Source organism: Neopsephotus bourkii, unplaced genomic scaffold (genome assembly GCF_033783945.1).
Source record: "Neopsephotus bourkii isolate Nb327-2 ecotype Australia unplaced genomic scaffold, CSIRO-AGI_Nbou_v1 NB_1792, whole genome shotgun sequence".
In the NCBI taxonomy this organism is placed as follows: Eukaryota; Metazoa; Chordata; class Aves; order Psittaciformes; family Psittacidae; genus Neopsephotus; species Neopsephotus bourkii.
In genome coordinates, this window is record NW_026902266.1 from 8,668,150 (window position 1) to 8,689,640 (window position 21,491).

The window sequence follows — 21,491 nt, forward strand, 5'->3', positions numbered from 1 at the left end:
AGAGTTTCGTCAATGCAATAACTTCCATTTACTCCTGAAGATACTGTACAAATAGAGTTTGCATGGGTCTAACAAAAATCTGCAGATGATGACACTCTGAACTATTAACAGGCTGATTTAGACCCTCTGTCAAACTGCCCATAAACATACAGCCTCAGAAATTAAAGTTTACTTTTCTTTTTTCAGTATCTGAAGCCTCTTTTTTCCTCTTGTCTTCTTCTCATCCTCCTCTACTCTTTCCTCTTTCCTTTTTCCTCCTTTTCTCCCCTCTTTCCTCTTCTCCCATCTCTCCTATGTCCTCTCTCTCCTCTTTCCTTTTTTCTGCTTTCCTCATACCCTCGTTTTTCTTATTTTATTTATTATTTTTTTTTAGGTATGAAGCCAAATTTCGACAAAAGCTTCTTGAATACACAGATTCCAACAACATCGCTTCCCTTTTCCTCACAGCTGCCAATCGCTGGCTGGAAGTCCGCATGGCAAGTACATTGTTTGTGCATACACGAGGTTATTTTACTTCATTCCAAGTAATCTGATGAGACACCCAGCACTTACAGAGCCTTACCTGGGTTTCAGAGCTATACCTTTACTCTTTATATTCATATCTCTCTATCTGTAATGAACACGTGCCCAGCCCATCCTGGAAACTGAACAGAGTATGAATTTTCCCCATAGCCTGCAGCTGTTTCTCCAAGACAAGAATAGATTTTGTAGGTCACACTGGCTTCTCTGTGTGTCAGGAGTGATCAGAGTGGGTCAAGCTGTGCTGCCACTCAGGATGCCTTTGTAGGACTGGGTTAGTCAGTGTCAGCAGGCCTTTACCTTATGGCTCTCCCAGAGCATTTCAACATCTTGGAGGCTCTCCTAATGAGCAGAAGGACATAGACAAGTCTGTGCCTTCTTATGGGTCATCTAGAGAATACCAAAGATATTCAGGTGCCTGTTTCCTGAGATTTCTCAGTAAAGTGGCCTGAGAAATTATTTATTAGAAATAATTCCCTAAGAAGCTAATCAAGGACTTCCGTGTTGTGGATGGTTGTATTTATAGCAGTCTTTGTTAGATACAGGTACTGCTGTTGTGGTAACATGGGCTCCTTTCACATGTGCTAAGTGTATATTAAGTCTTGTTCATGTTACACTTTATGCCTCCATTTTGGACTAAATTTTATCTGGTGCCTTTTGCTTCTTAAATTCAGATATTGAGTATGACTTAGATAAAATGTTATTACCCTTTTGTATGTTCAGTCCTAAATTGTCTGATGTCCCTAAACAGTGACACATATATGAGTGACATTTCCTTCCTACAGAGTTCATTTTATAGTCTGTTAACATAACTTTACTCAGACTTGTCTGTAGAAAGTTAGATTACTAATGATTTAAAGTAAATAAAATCCATCATGGGTGGACACAGTCAAACCAATAGATACATGCTGTGCAAGAACAGCTTGTTTGAACAAATACGGATGGTAGCCATTCAGCAGCAACAGCAGTGCCTCCCAGCAGTTCATCACCAGCCATAGACAGGATCTGCTCAGAGACAGGACCACATGAGCATTTCCCTCCTATCCCAGGTAATAATAGCTGCATAGTTTCAGCTAGCTCCATTACATGCCTAAGATACCTCTGTTGACTTCACCAGAAGATAAGGAATGTTGATACAACTCTTTCTGCACAGAAGGAGTTGTATCAGCATTTCCAAACAGCACAGCCACGCTAAAGGCAACAAGAATGGGCTCCTAAGCAGGGTCTGTATGGAGTTATCCAAATTCTGCAATGGGCTTGTTATTTGGTATGCAAAGTTATGAGAATGGTTTAATCATTTTAGACTTAAAGTGATGGAGCTTATTCATATTCCTTCAGGAGTACATTGGAGCATGTGTGGTACTCATAGCGGCTGTCACTTCTATTACCAGTTGCCTGTATAATAAGCTCTCTTCAGGACTTGTAGGCTTGGGACTAACCTATGCTCTTATGGTAAGAATCTCAGGACCTTTTCTGTCTTTCCCAAATTTTTATTTTTTTTTTTGCAATTCAGGGCACAAAGATGAACAGGAAGATTGAAGGTGTCTGTACGTCTATAGGGGGTACTGTAACATCACTCAAACTGTGTCTCAACTTCAGTTCACATGCAAGGGTTGACATATTTGGGAGTATGCTTTCTTTTTTTAGATAAAATATTAATTGAAGTGTTAGTTCAAATATGTCAACAAAATATGGCCAAGTTGCATCATATTTTTATATTGTCTTGCATTGGAAGAATATTTTTTCAGTGCATCATGAGCATGCCCAGGTATACTAGTCTAGACTGCCAAACCTGAAGTTACCAAGATGCTGTCTTTTCACTTACATTTATTGTTTCCCTTCCTCTTTTCTATTAGTATAGTTCAGATTGCTGTACTACCAAAGTATCTGTGCACTGCAGTTAGGAAATTTAGCCTTTAGTTATTGTTGTCAGCCTGTTCATGTGCACCATTTGGTTCATTCACAACTTCAGTTTATTAAGACTGAACAAGTATTACTACAGAGGAATACAAACTGCATGCTGGTCAAATGATGCAAACTACTAAAAAACTAGTATTTAGCAGTGTATTTGCTTTACATCAGGTGTCTAACTATCTGAATTGGATGGTTCGTAACCTGGCTGACATGGAGATCCAGCTGGGTGCAGTGAAAAGAATCAATGGCCTGCTCAAAACAGAAGCTGAAAATTATGAAGGGCTCCTTTGTAAGTGGAGTTTTATGCAGCATGCAGAAAAGCTTGCTGAAATTTTAATGATTTGAAGTATATTACCATAAAAAACATAGTAAATCACTTATGAAGTGATTAATTTATTATGAGAGGGTTGAATTTTATCTTATTTCCCTGTACTCCTGGTTACAGCTGCCTCACAGATTCCTCAGAATTGGCCAGACAGAGGGGAGATCCAAATCCAGAACCTCAGTGTCCGATATGACAGCAACTTAAAGCCAGTGCTGAAGCATGTCAATGCCCACATCTCTCCAGGACAAAAGGTAAAAAACTGCAGTGATCCCGAGAAGCTCTTTAGACTAGCACATAGTAGAAACTTGAGTTGAAAAACCCACCATACCAGAGCATGTTTTGATGACTGAATTACGGATATATTATTCTCTAAAAGAATACAGTGTACTGGAAAGGGGCCTGGGGGTTGGTGTGTTTAGAGAGAGAGAAGTTAGAACTTAGAGAGTTAGAAGAACTTAGAAGTTAGAAATTACAGAGAGAAGTTAGAACTACACACCACTTCCCAGTATCCCAGTGCCCTTCTGTCAGTACACAGTGCCAAAAACAGTGACCCCTTACTTTGTTAGACCTACTTGCCATCATTCCCATGTGGCTCATTTGCATTTATTTCCATCATTGCCACTGTATATAGGACTGGCTTTGATTTATCTATAACTGCTCAGATCTCTAAAGACAAAGAGTGAACTCAGGGATTCTGTTATAGCCAGTTCAGTTTAACTTAACTATCAGGACATAAAGATCATGTGGGTCAGAACAGCTGCTACACCCACTCATCTTACATGTTAAATACAGACATTATCCATTTCCTTTTACCTGATGTTCATCTGCTTCTTGTGTCACACAGATTGGGATCTGTGGTCGAACAGGCAGTGGAAAATCCTCCTTCTCTCTAGCGTTTTTCAGAATGGTTGACACCTTTGAGGGTAAGATTGCACTTTTGTGAATTGCTCAAGCTTAGCTCCTGAAAGTCCTTTCTTTAACAGCAGCAGCTTTGAAGTGTGATTTTTGAACCTGCAGGACACGCTCTCTGGCCTTGCTTAAATACAGTATTATCTGTCACTTAGCAGCTGTGCCATTCATAAGCTGTATCAATGGAAATTCTACCTGACAGAAGCAAAAGTCCAAGAGTGACAGAGGACAGCCTTTGGTGCTGTTAAACCACAACAGCAGGAGCAAAGCATAAAAAGGGAAGGAGTCTAAGTACAAGAAGGATCTGTACACAAGGTACAGATTAGGACCTGCTGGCCCAGGAAACTCAGCAACTGGGGATTGCAGTTTGGCTTGCAGATGTCCTTCCCTGTCTGTCAGTTTGATCTGCTGCCCTGGAATTTCCTGCCATATTTCCTACTGTGTGTGCCATGTCTGTGTACCCCACAGAGCATTCCTGTGCATCTCAAAAAACTTTAGCCTCAGTTTCCCAGCCACATCACCCACAGGGCCCTTATGCACAGCCAGACAGTTGTACCTGGAGGTAAAATTTCTAAGTGCTCTACAGTAATTTGGTTTTCTGAAACATTGGTTCCCCCTGCCAACTAGTCCCTGATTGAAGTAATATTTTACCTTGTTTGATAGATGTTTATAATGGTCACGCAGATAAGTAGTGTCTAATCTTTCATAAAATATTACAGGTACGCTTCATATTCATCCTAGCTGGGGCTTAGTCTCAAGATAGTTGTGCTTGATGCTTAACCAAAATGTGTTTCATTAGTGAATAAGGGGATATGCAATTCAAGGCCTGTTCCTGCTGTACTGTATTGCAAGCTGAAAGTGAGCTGTGTCTTTGCCAGCAGCTATGTGGCATGATAAACAGTCCAGTAGACTATCTATTTTCTTTTGAATAGGAAGGATTATCATTGATGGTATAGATATCGCTAAGCTACCCTTACAGACATTGAGATCCAGGCTGTCAATCATTCTACAAGATCCTATTTTATTCAGCGGAACAATCCGGTAAGCATTAAGCACCAGCAATAAAAAACATAAAAGAGTTATATGTTATTATATATTATAATTATACAATATAATGACTTTTACAGAGCTGCTGATAGCCAGCTGTTCAATTCCTGTTGTCTCAGTTGCAGTAGGGAGGACCACTGCCTTCTGAATTTGCTTTTTACCTACCCCTGCCACACTGCACCTTTCTGGTGCCTGAGCCTGGTCAGCACGCTGTTGGCATAAGTCATCCCAGAAAGTCACTATTTATTTTGCCAGGATCTAATAATCAGTTTATCTCACTGAGCAAATACCTATCACCACCCAGCACTTCCTGAAAAGCAGCACTGCACCAGCTAGTAGGGGGAAAAGTAACTGTTAACAGCTGAAACCAGGACACTCCTACATCTGTTTTCACCTGACTGCCTTAAAATATGAGATGCAGACTCTCAGAGAAAATGTAGACTTGAAAAATTAACGTAGAAAAAGAGAAAGCAGTAAAGCAATATAAGAAGTAATGGGGATGCTTGGGGTATTTTATCCTGGAACCTCTTATCCGTGTTGCTTTCTAGTTTTTGAGCCATTCTTTCATCTGTGAGACCAAACACCCTTCTCTTCCTCCTTCTCCGAGTGGTTGATGCAGTAGAAATAATGGCAAAAAGCTCCACAGTTTCCAGCAAATGTCCTTCCCTGTCTGTGGCATTTACCTTAGAAAGGAACATTACAATCCTCAGTGCACAGTTACACCACCTACAGTTACAGTTTCTACATATTAGTCATTAGAGTTCACTAAAAATGATACAGGCTTTTGTGGTTTGCTGATTCCATGCTAATACAGATCTCACGATTATCTCCTGCACTTGCCTGGAATAGAGCATGATTCATTCATGTCATGTGACTGTATGCCTTTGTTTTATTAATTAACCTATTAAAATTATTTAGGCCAGCATTGTTCACTCACAGCACATACAGTAGGAATAAAACATACAAATAAACTGTTACACATCATTGAATCTTTTATTTCCAACTATCATTCTATACAATGATAGGAGATTCCCATTTGTTGCTATCATTTCTGGGCCACAGCAAGCTAAAATACCATTCATCTATTCATAAGTCCAAGATTTGTTCAGTTGTACAGAAGACTTGCATTTCATATTTCAGTATGAAGCTTGATTGTTCTGTTTACCATTTATGTAGCAGTAAAGAACAGAGACACTGAATTTAAAAGGAGAGATGGTAGAAATCTGGCCTTTGTTAACAAATGTTAATTTGAACTGATCATATTCACAACTTTTTTTCTCTCCAAACGTTTTTCTAGTAAAACATAAGAATTTCTTCAGTTTATTCAGAACAAAATAAATTCTAAAACCACAGAGATCTGCAAAACAGAAAGTTTTTCAAATACTGCTCAGCTGAGAGTCAGATTTTGTTCCTAATCACATTGCTATAAATGTTGATGAGGTCTACAAAATTCAGAGCATTTATACCGATGATAAATCAGAATCAGCCCCAGATGTTGAGCACGTGATTCTGATTGTTTGCAGGTTTATTTCTAAGCGCACTATAAGAAGAAACATATTGTAGAAGTTTATATTGACTGATACCCTTTAATTACACATAACTGCAGGTTTAACTTGGACCCTGAGAAGAAGTGCACTGACAGCATGCTATGGGAAGCATTGGAAATAGCACAACTCAAGCATGTGGTGAAAGCGCTACCTGGGGGTCTAGGTAATAAGACTTTCTTCTTGAGAAAATTACTTCCAGTGTGCACAACATTCCTGTTTCACATTTTCTACGTATTAAAAAGGTAGCTGCTGAAGAAAAAAAGCTTTTTAGGTGACAGGAAGTGCTTGCCTGCAGGCAGAGGTGCTATATCCATCTCACTCCCCCACCAGCTGCTCCTGTGGGGCAGAATCCTGCTTCTATTCAAATAAATGATAAAATTATTATTTTATTTCAGTATGTCTTCGTCATTAAGCATTGGTTCTTGTGAATTCAAATAAGGTGCCAACAAGTCAAGTGTTACCTAGAATATGTTCTATTTTCCAAGTCATATCCAGGGAGGAAGATTTTTAAAGCTTAAAGGTGTGAATCATTCCACCATGAAGCAATCCAACCAACACCCCAAAACACACACAAATATATAAACAAAGAAAAACCTTAAAAATGGCAAGTTATACAATCTTTGGGTAAAGAAATTATGAATGTTACTTTGACAGGGGGATGCAGTAACAGTACCCTAAACTGCACATATTCCAGAGAAACTCACTCCTAAACATTCATAGTTACTTTGATGTCTAATAGATGTAAAGAATATAGTGAGACAGGAATAGTAGTGAGACAGTACTAGTTCTTCTGAGCAATGTAAATAAACAAGCAAAATGGGGTCACCAGGAGCTACAGACCTAGAATATGTTACTTTGAGAATCTTTACGCTGAAAGTGAGACATTATTTCCCAAGCATATGCTGTACTCTGATCTGACCCTCTTGTATACACACACACAGAGCACCTAAATACTGATTTTGTTATATCATTTCCAGATGCTATAGTCACAGAAGGGGGTGAAAACTTCAGCCAGGGGCAAAGACAGCTGTTCTGCCTAGCAAGGGCTTTTGTGCGGAAGACGAGCATCTTCATCATGGATGAAGCCACAGCATCTATTGACATGGCAACAGTGAGTTTGGACTGTTCCTGATTGCTTGTTTTCCTTGAGGGGGAGACAACCACTAATATGTGAATAAAAAGGTGGAAAGCAATTCTATCCACTCAGTAATATGCTTACACCATATTTAGTGCAGATGTGTTTACAAGTCCAAGATAGTTGTGAGTCATTGCTAACTAATCTAAAGAGCTTTTAAATCATTTTACTATGGGGTTAATAGTTATTTCAGCATCTCCTGCACTTAGAAAATGAAGCATGATTTTCATTGGTAGTTTGATATTCCAAAAAAAAAAAAAAAACAAAACTTTGTAAGGTCAGTGGGGATGGTCAGTGAAAGGTAAACTGGCAAGCAGACCAGCATGGTGAAGTCAGGAATTCTGAAGGCTTGAAAGTAGAGTCAAGAAAATAAACAGAGATATAGAAAAGGCATACTGGATTATTGCATTAATTGCCTGAAACTGCTAGGCAGATGTTAAAACACACAGTAATAGTGCACTGACTGGATTTTAGCCAAATGCATTCTTAGGGGTTCTTTTTTTTCCTTTGTTATGTTGTTATGGAAAATGTTTCAGTGTTCCTCATCCTAAGAATAAAGAATGTAATTGGAGGGGTTTATTTCAACAGCTACAATTTTTAATTCTGGCAGCCAAGTTAAAATACATTTTCAATTTTAATGCATTTAGGATATAGTTCCTCCCTTGAGATACATATCTAAAGAACAGGTAATAGCAATTAAAGGTATCTATGCTAGTGACATTTGTAGGCAGTTTGGTACACAACAAGGTTTCCTAAATAGCAAAGGATTAAGTACTTGTTGAGTGAGAACTATGTATGCTAAGACCATCTTGAATATCATCTACACTGCTATAATACGCCAGGTACACCGTACGTTTATCCCTGCCACCCCTTGGTGTTAGATGTCTCCAGTGTGCTGGGACATTCCTAGACTTGCAGCAGGGTGAAGAATGCAACACAGACGTGTCAGCATGCAGGCAGCATGGCAGCACCCTGAATTCACCTTTCCTCTCCTCACTATAAGTCTGAGGCCACGTTGGCAGGGATTCTGGGGCCAGAGCACAGCTCTCATGCTCTGAAGCCCAGAGGCAGTGGGGGTGGCAGGAGCAAGCAGGGCTAACTGGAGACCAGGCTCTGACTTAGTTCTAGCATGCAGTTAATTTTTCATTTCTGCAATGTAGGATCAATAAAAGCACAAAATAATCAGTGGTTACTCTTAGTGTCTGTGTGACTACCATGTGACTTCTGTTGTTTGAAAAGCAACAAATGTTTTTGTTTACACAGGAGAACATACTCCAGAAGGTAGTCATGACTGCGTTTGCTGACCGTACTGTGGTTACAATAGCAGTAAGTACAGTCTCTGCTGCTGTTCTAATGCAAACAAGAATCAAAAATGCCATATTGGTCAATTCTTATCAATGTTAATAAATGTGTTCATTTGGCTTTTTTTTTTTTAACTGTGTTTAATTTTAAGCTTTATCTTCCATTTTAAACTGTTTTATTAAAAACGTAACAGCTTCTCTCATGGGCTGTGTGAAGCTAAGTCCAACTGCCTGCAAGTGCATGTAATCCAAGTATGCAGTCTATTTTCTGTTACCTGTTTTAGGCTAATTTAAATTATAATATGACTTTGACTACTGTGAAATCTGAAGAAGTTTCATCAAGCTGCAATAATCATGTAACTAAGGACAAGTAAAATTATGTGATAGTTCTGCCACTGGAAAAAGCAATCGTGTTTCAGAATAAAAAAAATATAGAATCCTCCTAACCTTTAAAAATAAACATTCCATCCCTGTCGACAGTCGCTGAATTCAAGCTTGCATATTCTCAAAGTGATTATACAACGATCTTGAGCATCTATTGAAAAATTGTTTATGAAAGAGATTTGACCTGAATCAAAGTAACTGACTCAACAGATAACGTCAGAAGCAATACGTACCTTTCAGTCCTCTATTTCTAAAAATACACGTATTTCAGGAAGGCTAAATAAAGTCATTAGGCTTCTTAACATTTAAAAATTAAACACAAGTCAAAAAACCTATGCTCAAGAATCTTAAGCATCTTTTTGTTTTTACCTAGAAAATGTGTAATAGAAAAACCTGTTTATCTTATGGTATCCGTTCTGTGTGTCATTACGAAAAAAGCAAGGGAATCATAAACATGAGATTTCCTGATTTCTCTGCATGAAAATTCTGAGTTGCACTGCATCTGCATTTATGTATCTTTTCCTGTTTGTTTGGAAATAGGCTGAGAAAGTTTTATTGGTCTTCCACTCTCTTAGTGAAAGACTGAGAGAATTTTGAATTGCACAGTTCAGACAAACAGCACGTTGGAATAAACTTACTTGGAATGTTTTTACTTCCAAATGTAAAAGTGGTTTACAGCAGGTGGATTTGTATTCAAAGTATTCTGTAGTAGAAACATAACATGGGGGATTTTGGGGGGGTGGGGTTTAGTAGTAGTTTTGGCTTTTTGTATGTGTATTTTTATTTTGCTTGGTTTGGGTTGTGCTTGGGTTGTTGGTTTTTTTGTGGTTGGTTTGATTTTTTGTGGGGTTTTTTTTTTGTTTGTTTTTTCTGCAGAGAAAGCCATATAGTACTTGTTTGTGCTTAGGAAGAATAAGAATGGAAAGAGTACAGTATTGTGTCTGTATTATCATCTGTGTACTTAATCAGGATGGGAGCAATGATTGTGTTATACTGAAAGAGATCAGAAAACCAGGGCAGCAAGTATAGCTGGAATGTGGTATTTCAGTCCCCTCCCCCCTCTTGTAGGCTGAATAAATGTCACAGAAGGACTGCAGCAGAGATGAGATTTGTAGATGTCATCAGTGATTATTTTTATGGAACATCTGGCTAGGAAGACACAGAAGGAAATGCAAGAGTTGTTTTGGTACTGAGAGTGCCCAAGATCTCATTGGAAACCTTACGGGTGAAGAGTGAATAAGTAACAGGGTACATAGTATTCTAAGATTAAATATCCCTCCAAAGTAATGCAGACTCAAAAATCTGGTGCAGTTGGATTTCACATGTTAAAAAGTGGAATTCTTCAAAAATAAGAGAGCTTGCTAAAAAAAATTACCAAAAAATGGTAGGGAAAAAGAGCTAAAAGAAGAAGCAAGGAAAACTGAATCTGTCAGGGATCACAGCAATTACAGAAGGATTTGGATTTTATTAAAAAATCCCACAGCCAGTGTATGCTCTTTGTTAGGATAGAAAGAAGCTGGTGTGGCTAAACAAATGAAAAAAGATTATTAGAAACAAGAAGGCATTCTTGTAAAAGCTGAAGTCATAGCCAAATAAAGAAAATAGAAATTATCATAAGCTCTAGCATGTTACATGTGAAAAAGCAACAAGGCAGGCCAAAAAAAAAAAAGTATAAGAGCAGTTTCTGGAAGCCATCAAAGCTAATAGCAAATCCATGAATCCCTAAAACACACTGGGCGCAAGAAGTCTGTCAGTTTATAGGGCTATGTGATGATCAGTACCTGAAAAGAATGATCAAGAAAGATAACAGTATTGCAGAAAAGCTGAATTAATTATTTTCAGTATTAACTGTGGGGGAAAAAAATGGGGAGGTTTCTTCCTAATAAAATAATTAAATGCTAGGGCTTATTAGAAAAAGGGTGTAAGTCTATAGTTTACACAAACCTGTATAGTTTACACTTACCTGTGTAAGTCTATAGTTTACACATACCTTGAATAATGCACGTAGTTCCAGTCTCCTCATCCCCAGAATGATACGTTACAACTGAAAAATGTTGCAAAGAACAAGATGATCGGAGGTGGGGAACTGCTCCTTAAGGGGAGAGCAGCTGAGCAGGCTAGTCTTCTTCCGCCTGGAAGGACAATGTAAGGACATGTGAGAGAGGTCTGCAAAATCATGAGGCAAGGGGCATCAAGTGAAGCTCTGAGCAGCGAGGCCCAGAGCACACAAAATGAGATACTCGTGCAGTGGGGACCAAACCTGAAAAAATCTTTTCCGAAGGATGAGGATGCAAAATGTTTCTGAAAGCTCAAGAGAGATGTGGGAAAGGTCTTAAAGAAACACAGTCAGTTTTACAAATGGACAAACCACACCAAGCTCAGGAACCACCCTGACCTAGATGTAGTCCAGGCCTGGGAGAGTACCCTCGTGCAGTACTGTACTTGCCCACTCTTCCTGGCAACCTCCTTGTGGCAATGTTTGATGGAAGGACTTTGAGCTAGGGACACTGCAGTCTGAACCAATATGAATCTTCATAGGCAAGTACCTGTGTGCAGTTTAGGTACTTGAATATTCATGTGGTTCTTGGTGTGTAATGCTCTGCAGCATCTGCACAATAAATAAGGATGACAAGTAGCCTTAACTGAACTTGATAGGAAAATCAGTTTCTGGAACTCTGTCTTATCCAGGAATATATTTCATAGAATCCTGGAATATATTTCATAGAAACACTGAACTGGTATTTTGTTTATTCATTTTTCAGCACCGAGTGCACACGATCCTCAATGCGGATTTGGTTATTGTAATGAAGAGAGGGGTTATTTTGGAATATGACAAGCCTGAGGTTCTGCTAGAACAAGAAGACAGTGTCTTTGCTTCTTTTGTACAAGCAGATAAGTAATAAAAAATAATGAAGCATTTTAAAGTACAATTGTATTATTTTCTAAAAATGTAAAATACCTGTAAATAAATACTATTTCATAATTGAGGTTTTCCTTTTTTAATAAAATGAGCCAATTTTCTCCATCTGAAGTATTAATGAATTAACCATCTACTTTCCTTTTTTTGCATACTACTCTTGTTTTTATTTGCCACCATGAAATATGGTTGGAAAAAACCTACATGGGTGAAATACGACAGGATGCACATCAAGCAAGCATGGCCAGAATTGAGTTTTTATGTAAATATTAAACTTCTCCTACCATTTTATTAACCTGTTACTTTTTATGTGTGATAGCCTTACTGTAGATAATGCTTATGACTGACTAAATGCATAAAGAAAAATTATATACCAAAGGTATTTCTAAAAAGCTTGTATCTCTTTTAATCATATGACTCTGTAAAGCTTTAATATCTAAACATAAAATCTATTTTAAAAAAGTTACATTGTGGTTTATTGATAGTGCCTGTGTCTGATGGTCTCTCCTTTAATGCCATTTAGCAATTAGTCACAATCCGATTCCTTTAGTCTTTCTTAGGCTACTTCACTTCTACCCCCACTGAATAATATTATAGTGATTCCAAATGAGATTGAGCCTGACTGGCTCCCAAACTGTGAAGAAGCTAAGAGCAGGCAGGCTGTGATAAAGTATCACTGCTTAATGTCCACTGTTTCCAGACCAGTGCAGATGTACCAATTCATCTGGAAATCATCCCTCCAAGTCTGGTAAATAAACTGTATTAAATCGTTCACTGTGTCTCGGAGCCATGTAAGCTTGACTCATCCTCTCCTAGTTTCATATATTTCACCCACTGTCGCACTTACCGATAAATTATGGATACTTACTAAGATAGCTTATAAGTACCAAAATTACCCTAACTTGGCTAGACAGCTACTTATCCGTGCCCTCTTGATTCATTGTGACAGTCACTCCAGGATTTACTAATTATTAAGAGGTTAGAATGTCAATAACCCAATGGAAGGCTGCAATGAATTTTTCACTATTACTCTTTTTATGGCAACTTTGGTTTTACATCCATTTTTGTCCTTTTTCCCATTTTGAAGAATTCCTAGCACTTGGGAAAAATCATTTGTTCTTTTTTCTCCTTTAGCCTGCTCAATTAATTTGGAATCTGGTTTTTGAATGCTTTATTTTTTAGAAAAATACGCCTCAGTGTTGTCACGGGATACGTGGTATTTTTAATGCATTACTTCTAGTGCTGAAACTACAAAAACTGAAGAACTGTTATTGCTGTTTAAGTAGTGCTATCAATTCCAGAGCACAGTATTTGCAGCATCTGCCTGCTATTATTTCTGTAATACCTAAGGGCATTAAACCGCTGCCTGAGAACCAGCAGGAGTGTAGGATGAACAGTGATAAAAGGAGGGAGATAGAATACACTTATGCAGATAAAATGCATGACTTCTGTCACTGCCTGCTGCAGATGAAGAAGAAAAGGTGCAGTTGGGAGGTAACTCCTCCAGGGACTCATTTGCTTGGTAGTGTCAAAATAAAAACAGCTGCAGAACTATTGGTGTGTTTTCACACTGCGATACAAGGGACACATTAGGGCTAAGAGGGAAGAGATGGGAGATAGGTGACTATCCTTCCAGGGTAGCAGAAGAGCTCAGTCAACACAGAGGAGGTTTCTACTACAGCTAATATGCATGCTTGTCTCCTAGACGCCCAGTACTGGTCTAAGGCAAGATCTCATCCTGTAAAAACTTAGGGAGACCACCACCCTACAGAACATCTCAAACTCATGCTGCAGAGAGAGATTTTCAGAAGTTTTGCAACCATCTGTGGAAGATAAAGTGAGGTTTCATATGCTTTTAATAAAGTGCCTGGAATTTGACACTGCAATTTGGACTAGCTCCTATTCCACAAGCCTCTGACAATCTTACCTGGAAAGGAATGCAAGGGAGTAAAGGACACAGCATGTCACTAAGACAACAGCATTACATCTTGAGGTATTAAGAAATAAGAACACAAAGTACAAGTGTCATACATTTCCATCATCAGTGGGGCTTGTATTTCACAAAGCAGCATTGCAGGAGGGGAGGAAGGGTTGGTTCATACCCACCAGTTATGTATCTTTTGAATGGTACCACACTGCTGGATAAGTATGTGTGAACAGGGAGGCCTCTTAGCTGCCACTTGGACAGAATACACTTCACATTTCCTCAGCATGTTTTATCTAGTCTGCTTTATATGGGGCCAAGTCCCAGGGAGTTCCTGCCCCCTAACTCCAAAGGGTTAGAGTCTCACCATAACCAGAAGCAGTATCCAAGAAAATTATTCCATGGTGGGAGGCTCACAGCCATTATCTGAGTCATTAAAGCTGTTACCTTGAGGAAGGTGGTCCAGAAGTCATTATTAAATCAGGTTCACAAATGTATTTTGCATGGCAGTGAAGCATTACTAAGCAAAGTGCTGTACTAAAATGGGTGCAAGACAGCTCCAGAGCAGCCATGTGAAGCTGCTGAGGGGAGCTGCCATGTCCAGACTTTCATTCCTCCTCTGGGATGGGTCTTGGCTGGGTCCCAAAGGTGTTAGTGGGATAGGCTGCCTGTGGAGACGCAACCTGAGTCTGTTTTTTTTCTTTCTTTCTACAAATGCTCCTGTTATACAAAAACCTTTATAGCATTTATTCCCTTGTCTTAGTGTGGCTATTTCATACCCTTCTACTTATTTCTGAGGGAACATAGCACGCCTGCTACATTAGCCCTCTTACTAGTTCTGCTCATGCCTTCCCCTCTGGCTTTGCATAACCAGCTTGGATCTCTTATTCCGTCTACCCACTCTCACAGAATGGTGATTTGTGAGGCTAATTCATGTTAGGCTAACACTGCACAGCCTTTGAAAGAAAGGTCTGCTTCTAAAGGCAGAGTAACACCACAGTGCCAACTAAATTTTAATTTAAGTTACAGCAGTATCTTATTTGATAGCCATTAAAGTTTGGATAATTCAGAGCAGAGGGGAGTATTCAAATGTAAAACCTATTTTGTGGGTGGAAAAAGTTACCCTCCAAGATTCTATACTACAGAGTGGGATTGTTCATTCCTGTGAGCCCAATTTGCTCAGCAGCTCTTAACACAAATATGTTGGCTCACTCAGAAGATCTGTCACTTTTTTATATTAAGTATCTGTTACTTGATCCACAAAGACAGGGCTTGTTTTAATTCTGCTCTAGAAATTCCTCAGCTGAAGCCACTTGCTTTGCTGTCCTATCTCAGCAAATAAGTGCTCAGAGGTGAAGAAAAAGAAGTAAGTGGCAAATGACAGTCCCAATAAAGAACAGAAGTGGAAACAAGGGAACACCCTTCTAGCCTTACAGAGTTCAGGATCCCTAAAGCCAGTGTGGTGACTGTTCAGGAAACACCCCTTGTTGTAGCAGGCTCCATGCATCAGGCCTAGCACCAGACTATGAAGCAATTTACCTTTCCCTTTAAAACACTCCTGCCCAACACAGGTTTTTTTCATTCCACATCCACGTACTTACCGCCCTCTGGAGGAAAAGGTACGGAATAAAACAACGATTAGAAAAAGAGTAAGGAAGAAATGGCCAGAAAGACCTGACTGCCTCTTGAACACTTAAGGTGCATCTCTGCAAAACTGTGTGAAATGATACTTATGAACTGCAACGGTGTTATAGAGCCTCTTTATGCTCACTTCAAAATGATGGAAGTAACTATGAGCTGCCATCAGCTGGAGAACCACACTTTTGACAAGGAAATCTCCGCATTTCTTCAGACATTTGTGGATTTTAAAATGTTTAGAAAAAAACTAAAAAAATTACCATTTTTTAAGTTATATATATAAATCATGTACTTTAAGTGTAGGTGTAGGTGACATTCACAGTAAGCACACAAAAAATGTCTAGCTCACAAAGTAATACAGAAAATGGAAAGATATCTTTGGCTAAGCTCAGTGGCATGGCGGCCAGGTGCTAGGGCATCTTGTTGTTATCTTAATTTTATTTATCAAAGCAGCAACAAACATGACCCAGAACAAGAGACGGCATGTAATATTGGGAAACTGACCCCTCTGCAAGTAATGAATGTGTCCAAGGACACACAACTCTTCATACATAAAAAGTAGCAATAGTCTAAAGTAATAGTGATCTTTTAAGACTTATAACAACTGCTCGGAGAGGTCAGATAGTGATTACTTAAAACTACTGTTCTGAAGTGCCTAGGTGAGCCACTGTAAGCAGCTGTAGGTGGTGAAAGTTGATTTCAGCCCCAACTGGCTGGCTCCCAACCATCAAATGTGCAATTGCCTTGCCCAGGCAACCAATGCCAGTAACTGCTTACAGTGTGTACCAAAGCATTCGGAGCCAAAACTGAAGAGAAAGCCCATGGACACACACAATTAGAAAAATGTAATCATGAATGCACTGGTAGTAAATAAAAACCTCATATCCGGAATATCCCAGGATGGTTTAGCAATTCTACAATGCTGGTGCCTAAACTGAAATAAACCCCAAATATTTAAATCTGAGTAGGTAAACACATGAATGAGAATACTGCTATTTAACAGTGGAGCAGTCACATAACAGTGTTTTTAAATAACGCACCTTGTCCCACAGATACCTCCACATGCACATGTATGTACACACACAGAGACATCACACTGCCACACACAGGTTTCCTAGCTCCCTGTCCCCTTTCGCTGGCGATTTTGATGTCTGTCTGGACGGTTCTGCCAGTGTGGGTTAACCATCTGCAGACAGACCACTCTTTTGCAAGCTGTACCGCTATCTGCACAGCAGACATTCTCCCGAGCAGCCAGAGCTCACGTTTCATGAGCTCCTTCTGTCAGAAAAATCCTTCCTTGGTCAAAGCTAAATAACTCCAGCAAATTTTATGAGCAGGACTGAGACCCTTTACTTCTAGGTCTCTGTTTAACCACGCATCCTGGACTTGGCCTCTTCAGGCAAATTTCCTCCCACTGCCTGCCAGGCTCATCAGACAAACGCTTTTCCCACACTCCCAGAAAGACAGATGTGCAAGTGAATTTCAGGGTTTTTTTTCCACTGAAAACCAACCCAGTCCTATTTTGTGTTCTGTTTCACAGAACGACTGCCCAACCTGTGTGTGGTGAAACCGCACCACCCCACTAACTTCCGCCACTGCTAACGGAAGGAATCCAGGTACTGCCAGAAAACCCATCCTGGAACAAACACAGAAACCGCGGCCGAAGCCAGACCTCCCCCTTCCTCAGGGGAAAAAATAATAGTAATTAAAAGAATGAAAAGCCCCACACCACCACTGAGGTAAAGAGGTGAAGAACGCACCCAGCGCTCACCGGGGAGCAATCCGGGACTCGGATTCCCCCTTCCCTTCCCTGCAGGGCGACGGTTTTTAACCGCCTTCCGTTGCCACCGTCGCTCAACGACCGTTACGCGGCGGTACCCGCGGCTCCTCCGCACACAGGCGCGTGGGACCGCCTCAGCCCCAGTCCCTCCGCTGCGAGGAGCCAGCACCCGCTCGGGGTCCGCAATACCGAGGCCCAGCAGAGGCCGACCGCTGCTCCCCACGCCGCTTCCCGACCGCCGACTCGTACTTGGGCGGCGCCGCCTGGCGGCCGCCGCGCTCCCGTGCCCGGATACGGCGGGGGCTGCAGCGGCGCCGTGCGCCCGCTCGGCCCCGTGGTGCGGTCGTCCCCTGCTTCCCCCGCCGTGCCTTCCCTCCCACCCCCGGCAGAGCGGCGGCTGCATGGGGCGGCGCTGAGCGGCGGCGGCGGGCAGCCATGCTGTCGAGGAAGGGGATCATCCCCGAGGAGTACGTGCTGACCCGGCTGGCGGAGGATGTGCCGGATCATGCCCGGTATCGCGCACGGGAGCGTCGGGCGCGTTTTGTGGGCAAGAACGGTGCCTGCAACGTGGCCCATAAAAACATCCGGGAGCAGGGACGCTTTCTTCAGGACGTCTTCACCACCCTGGTAGACCTCAAGTGGCATCACACGCTGCTCATCTTCACCATGTCCTTCCTCTGCAGCTGGTTGCTCTTCGGCATGGTGTGGTGGCTCATCGCTTTCGCCCACGGAGACCTGGATCACAGCACCCGGCTGCAGCGTGACCCCAGAGAAGGGGTAGAAGGGGCCCCGGCCAGCTTTGTTCCCTGCGTGACCAGCATCCACTCCTTCACCTCTGCCTTCCTCTTCTCCATCGAGGTGCAGGTGACGATTGGCTTTGGGGGACGCATGGTGACAGAGGAGTGTCCCGCCGCCATCCTGGTGCTGATTGTGCAGAACATCGTGGGGCTGGTGATCAATGCCATCATGCTGGGCTGCATCTTCATGAAGACCTCACAAGCCCACCGCCGAGCTGAGACCCTCATCTTCAGCAAGCACGCGGTCATCGCCCTGCGGGAGGGCAAGCTCTGCTTCATGCTGCGGGTGGGGGACCTCCGGAAGAGCATGATCATCAGCGCCACCATCCGCATGCAGGTGGTGAAGAAGACCACCAGCCTGGAGGGGGAGGTGGTGCCCCTCAACCAGATAGACATCCAGATGGAGAACCCTGTGGGGGGCAACAGCATCTTCCTCGTCTCACCACTCATTATCTACCACGTGATAGACAAGAACAGTCCTCTCTACGACATCTCCCCTGTAAACCTTCACCACCATGAGGACCTGGAGATCATCGTCATCTTGGAAGGGGTGGTGGAGACCACTGGCATCACCACTCAAGCCAGAACCTCCTACCTGGCAGATGAAATTCTCTGGGGTCAAAGGTTTGTGCCCATTGTGGCAGAGGAAGATGGGCGATACTCTGTGGACTACTCTAAATTTGGCAACACAGTGAAAGTGCCCACCCCTTCGTGTACTGCTAGGCAGCTGGAGGAGGACAAGAGCATTATGGATACCATGCCGTTTTCCCCTAAAGGCACAATAAGGAAGAGGTCTGTGAAACTAAAGCCCAAGTTTACCTTAAGCGATGAGCCTTCCTGATGCCTTTTGACTGGGAAACTCTGTTAGGGCTTTGTGTCTGAAAGATCCCATAAACTCAAAACACTGAGGTGGCCTCTTACTTTTTTTTAAATTCAGGTTGGTAGCACAAGGTATGTTCTGATGTTATTTATTGTGGGATAAATCTAAAGCTAATTCTATTTTTTTAAGTGGGAGAGATTTCAATCAGCACTGGGAGTAGGGAAAACATGGTCTCCAGCTTTAAATTTCAGTTGAGACTGTTGTATTTAATTGCACGATCATTTTGCATTGATTCATCTGCAGGTAATGACGTATTTTCTCAAAAAATAAATGTATATTTATCCTCAGAGTTTGCAGTACCTAGGGTCTTGCAGTGTCCTCAAGTCAGTAGTTTTTAACTGTTTTTTTCTAACTTGAACAATCAATATAGCAAAATAAAATATGAATAATTAATAAAGTAGGCTGGATTTTAATGATAACAAAAGGGTCAGGCAATGTTATGTATGATACAAGACCAGATCTGGAAATGTCTCTGTTTTATGCTCTTTATGTCTCAAAGAAATTAACTGCCTGATTTGCTTTGTCCATATTGTATGGAGCCACTCCTATCACATGCAAAAGAAATGTAGTTGAATATCTGCTTTTGTTTATATTATAACCCTTTACACTTCCAAAAGAAAACATTCAGGAATACCTTTTTGGACTGTACATTTCTGATGGTAAGCAATGCTTTGCCTTTAGAAAGAGTAGTGGTTAATAAAACAGCTGTCATTAATTATAAATAGGAAAAAATCTGTATTCTGATTTCTAAAAGAAGAGAAGCAACTTCACACACATACACACAGAGAGCCACATGGCAATAGGATCTCAATAAAAATAATCTAATCTCTCCCCTAGGTCAGAGTGAATACTATTGGATAATTAGGGAACAGACAAAGATACTTTAAATGAAAGGGCAGTGCTGAATGCTGGAATTCTGTCTGCATGCAGTAAGCAAAACCTTTCACTCCTTTCCTTTTTGTAAAAGAAGTCCAGATTCTTGTGCTTAAGGAAAGGAGAGATGCGTAAGACAGTGTGGTCGCTTCCGGGATGCTTTGTCACCAAACATACACCTGCTGAGGAAACTATTCCCTTTCCGTTTACATCCTGACCTCCCTACACAGCAAGTGCCTGCCTTGGTTTTTAGCAGAATGCAAGATCTAGTATTTACCAGCAACACTGAAGGAGCCATGTTCAGCCCCTCAGTTCCGCAGTGACAAGAGGAGTGATTTCCTTTTACATACTCTTGCAAATCCGCTATCTGGGGATATTAGTAACATCAGCAATTTTATTTCTATGCAGCGATATTAGGATATAGTAGCAGTATTAACTGCAGTGTGCTATTAACAGGGCAAACTGCCACTTAAAAAAAGGTAACGTTGTCCAAATAAAACCTAAATAAGCATCACAGATTTGACCCAACACCTGGTTACAAGCTGTGCAGAGGCACCAAGTTACTTCCAACTTATTTAAGGAGCTTCTAGTATCAAGTTCTTGTATTTTGCATAGTTCACAGCATACACCTAGATGGTTTGTTTTAGCAATAATGCGGCAAATATTTGAATGCCGTGTCAGTGTAACAATATGCCAAACTCATTCAAAAGCATGACAAAACTTCCATATTGACTACGGAAAATTTTAAGGCATCTATAATAAAATTAAATAATGTTTGGATAAATTCAAAGTTTGTTTTAAAATTATAAAATAGTAATTCTATTTTCAATATTTATATATTTCAGTTTATGAAGACCTTTTGACTACGAGTTAAAAGAATATATGCCTGTTCAGATTTCAGATTCCCAATACACCAATAATATTCTGTGAACAGCTCTGAAAATGTAATGCTTCACAATGAAAAGACAGTCAAACTAGCATTAACAAGCAGTCAGCAAAGAAAATTTGGAAAGGCCTATTTTACATTTGTAATCATAAAACTACCTTTTTTTATATAGTAGGGAATAATTAAATCCTTTTGATGATTAAACTTCTTCTGTAAGATTGAGTCTAACTGTCACATTCTTTTCCAGATTTCCCTTTTAGTGCTTCTGTTCCATCTCCCACTGCCTATCAGAGGGGCACTTACAGTAGGGCTGTTTGCCTTTCCTAGACACCTTTGTCCCTTTGAAAGTTCATTGTTCTTTATCACTTGTCGCAATACCACTGCTCTATTCTTATTAGAGTCACAGACAAAATATTGGAGTTAGCTTTCCAGTGACTTGAAATGATTGGTTTCTCTCTAGTCTCTTTAGTGCCCTATTTCAATGTGTAAGACACAGCTTGAGGTGCTCACATAAAACCTTTTCAGCTCTGGTAGCTTTTTAAAGCTGTTTTCAAGATGTGACCCAAATGTGAAGCAGTTTCAGGAGCACTACCATGCAACTATTTTCAGGAGCTGATGCAAGCCTCTTTTTCCCTAAGGGAAATCTATGCAACAGAGAGGTAGAAAAATCCATTTCTTCACTGTGAGATGGAGGGGAAAGACTGGAGGAAACAGC

General features: G+C 40.8%; 2 protein-coding genes and 1 long non-coding RNA gene across 7 annotated transcripts in view; 2 read left to right on the plus strand and 1 right to left on the minus strand.

The window, feature by feature from the left end:
* ABCC8 (ATP binding cassette subfamily C member 8) overlaps nt 1-12,464 on the plus strand; it is a 75,376-nt gene extending 62,912 nt beyond the window's left edge. The window contains exons 30-39 of the mRNA XM_061380475.1: nt 374-476; nt 1,858-1,971; nt 2,602-2,722; nt 2,879-3,009; nt 3,603-3,681; nt 4,600-4,708; nt 6,321-6,424; nt 7,239-7,372; nt 8,660-8,722; nt 11,844-12,464. Coding sequence (XP_061236459.1) covers nt 374-476; nt 1,858-1,971; nt 2,602-2,722; nt 2,879-3,009; nt 3,603-3,681; nt 4,600-4,708; nt 6,321-6,424; nt 7,239-7,372; nt 8,660-8,722; nt 11,844-11,981 — 1,096 coding nt within the window. The 3' untranslated portion in view covers nt 11,982-12,464. The remainder of the gene's footprint in view (nt 1-373; nt 477-1,857; nt 1,972-2,601; nt 2,723-2,878; nt 3,010-3,602; nt 3,682-4,599; nt 4,709-6,320; nt 6,425-7,238; nt 7,373-8,659; nt 8,723-11,843) is intronic.
* LOC133226671 (uncharacterized) overlaps nt 1-17,491 on the minus strand; it is a 66,827-nt gene extending 49,336 nt beyond the window's left edge. For 4 of the 5 annotated variants that reach the window (XR_009729610.1, XR_009729607.1, XR_009729611.1 and 1 more), the window contains exons 1-2: nt 17,321-17,491; nt 11,072-11,213 (exon numbers count right to left, since the gene is read on the minus strand). This is a non-coding gene — a long non-coding RNA (uncharacterized LOC133226671). Of the gene's footprint in view, nt 1-6,840; nt 7,406-11,071; nt 11,214-17,320 lie in introns of those variants that run through there. The other variant, XR_009729609.1, reaches the window with a different exon arrangement.
* A 63-nt stretch (nt 17,492-17,554) lies between these two features.
* KCNJ11 (potassium inwardly rectifying channel subfamily J member 11) lies at nt 17,555-20,994 on the plus strand. The gene has a single exon (XM_061380180.1). It carries the CDS (start codon nt 17,776-17,778, stop codon nt 18,976-18,978), a length of 1,203 nt encoding a protein of 400 aa, XP_061236164.1. The 5' UTR covers nt 17,555-17,775; the 3' UTR covers nt 18,979-20,994.
* Nucleotides 20,995-21,491: the final 497 nt, after the last annotated feature.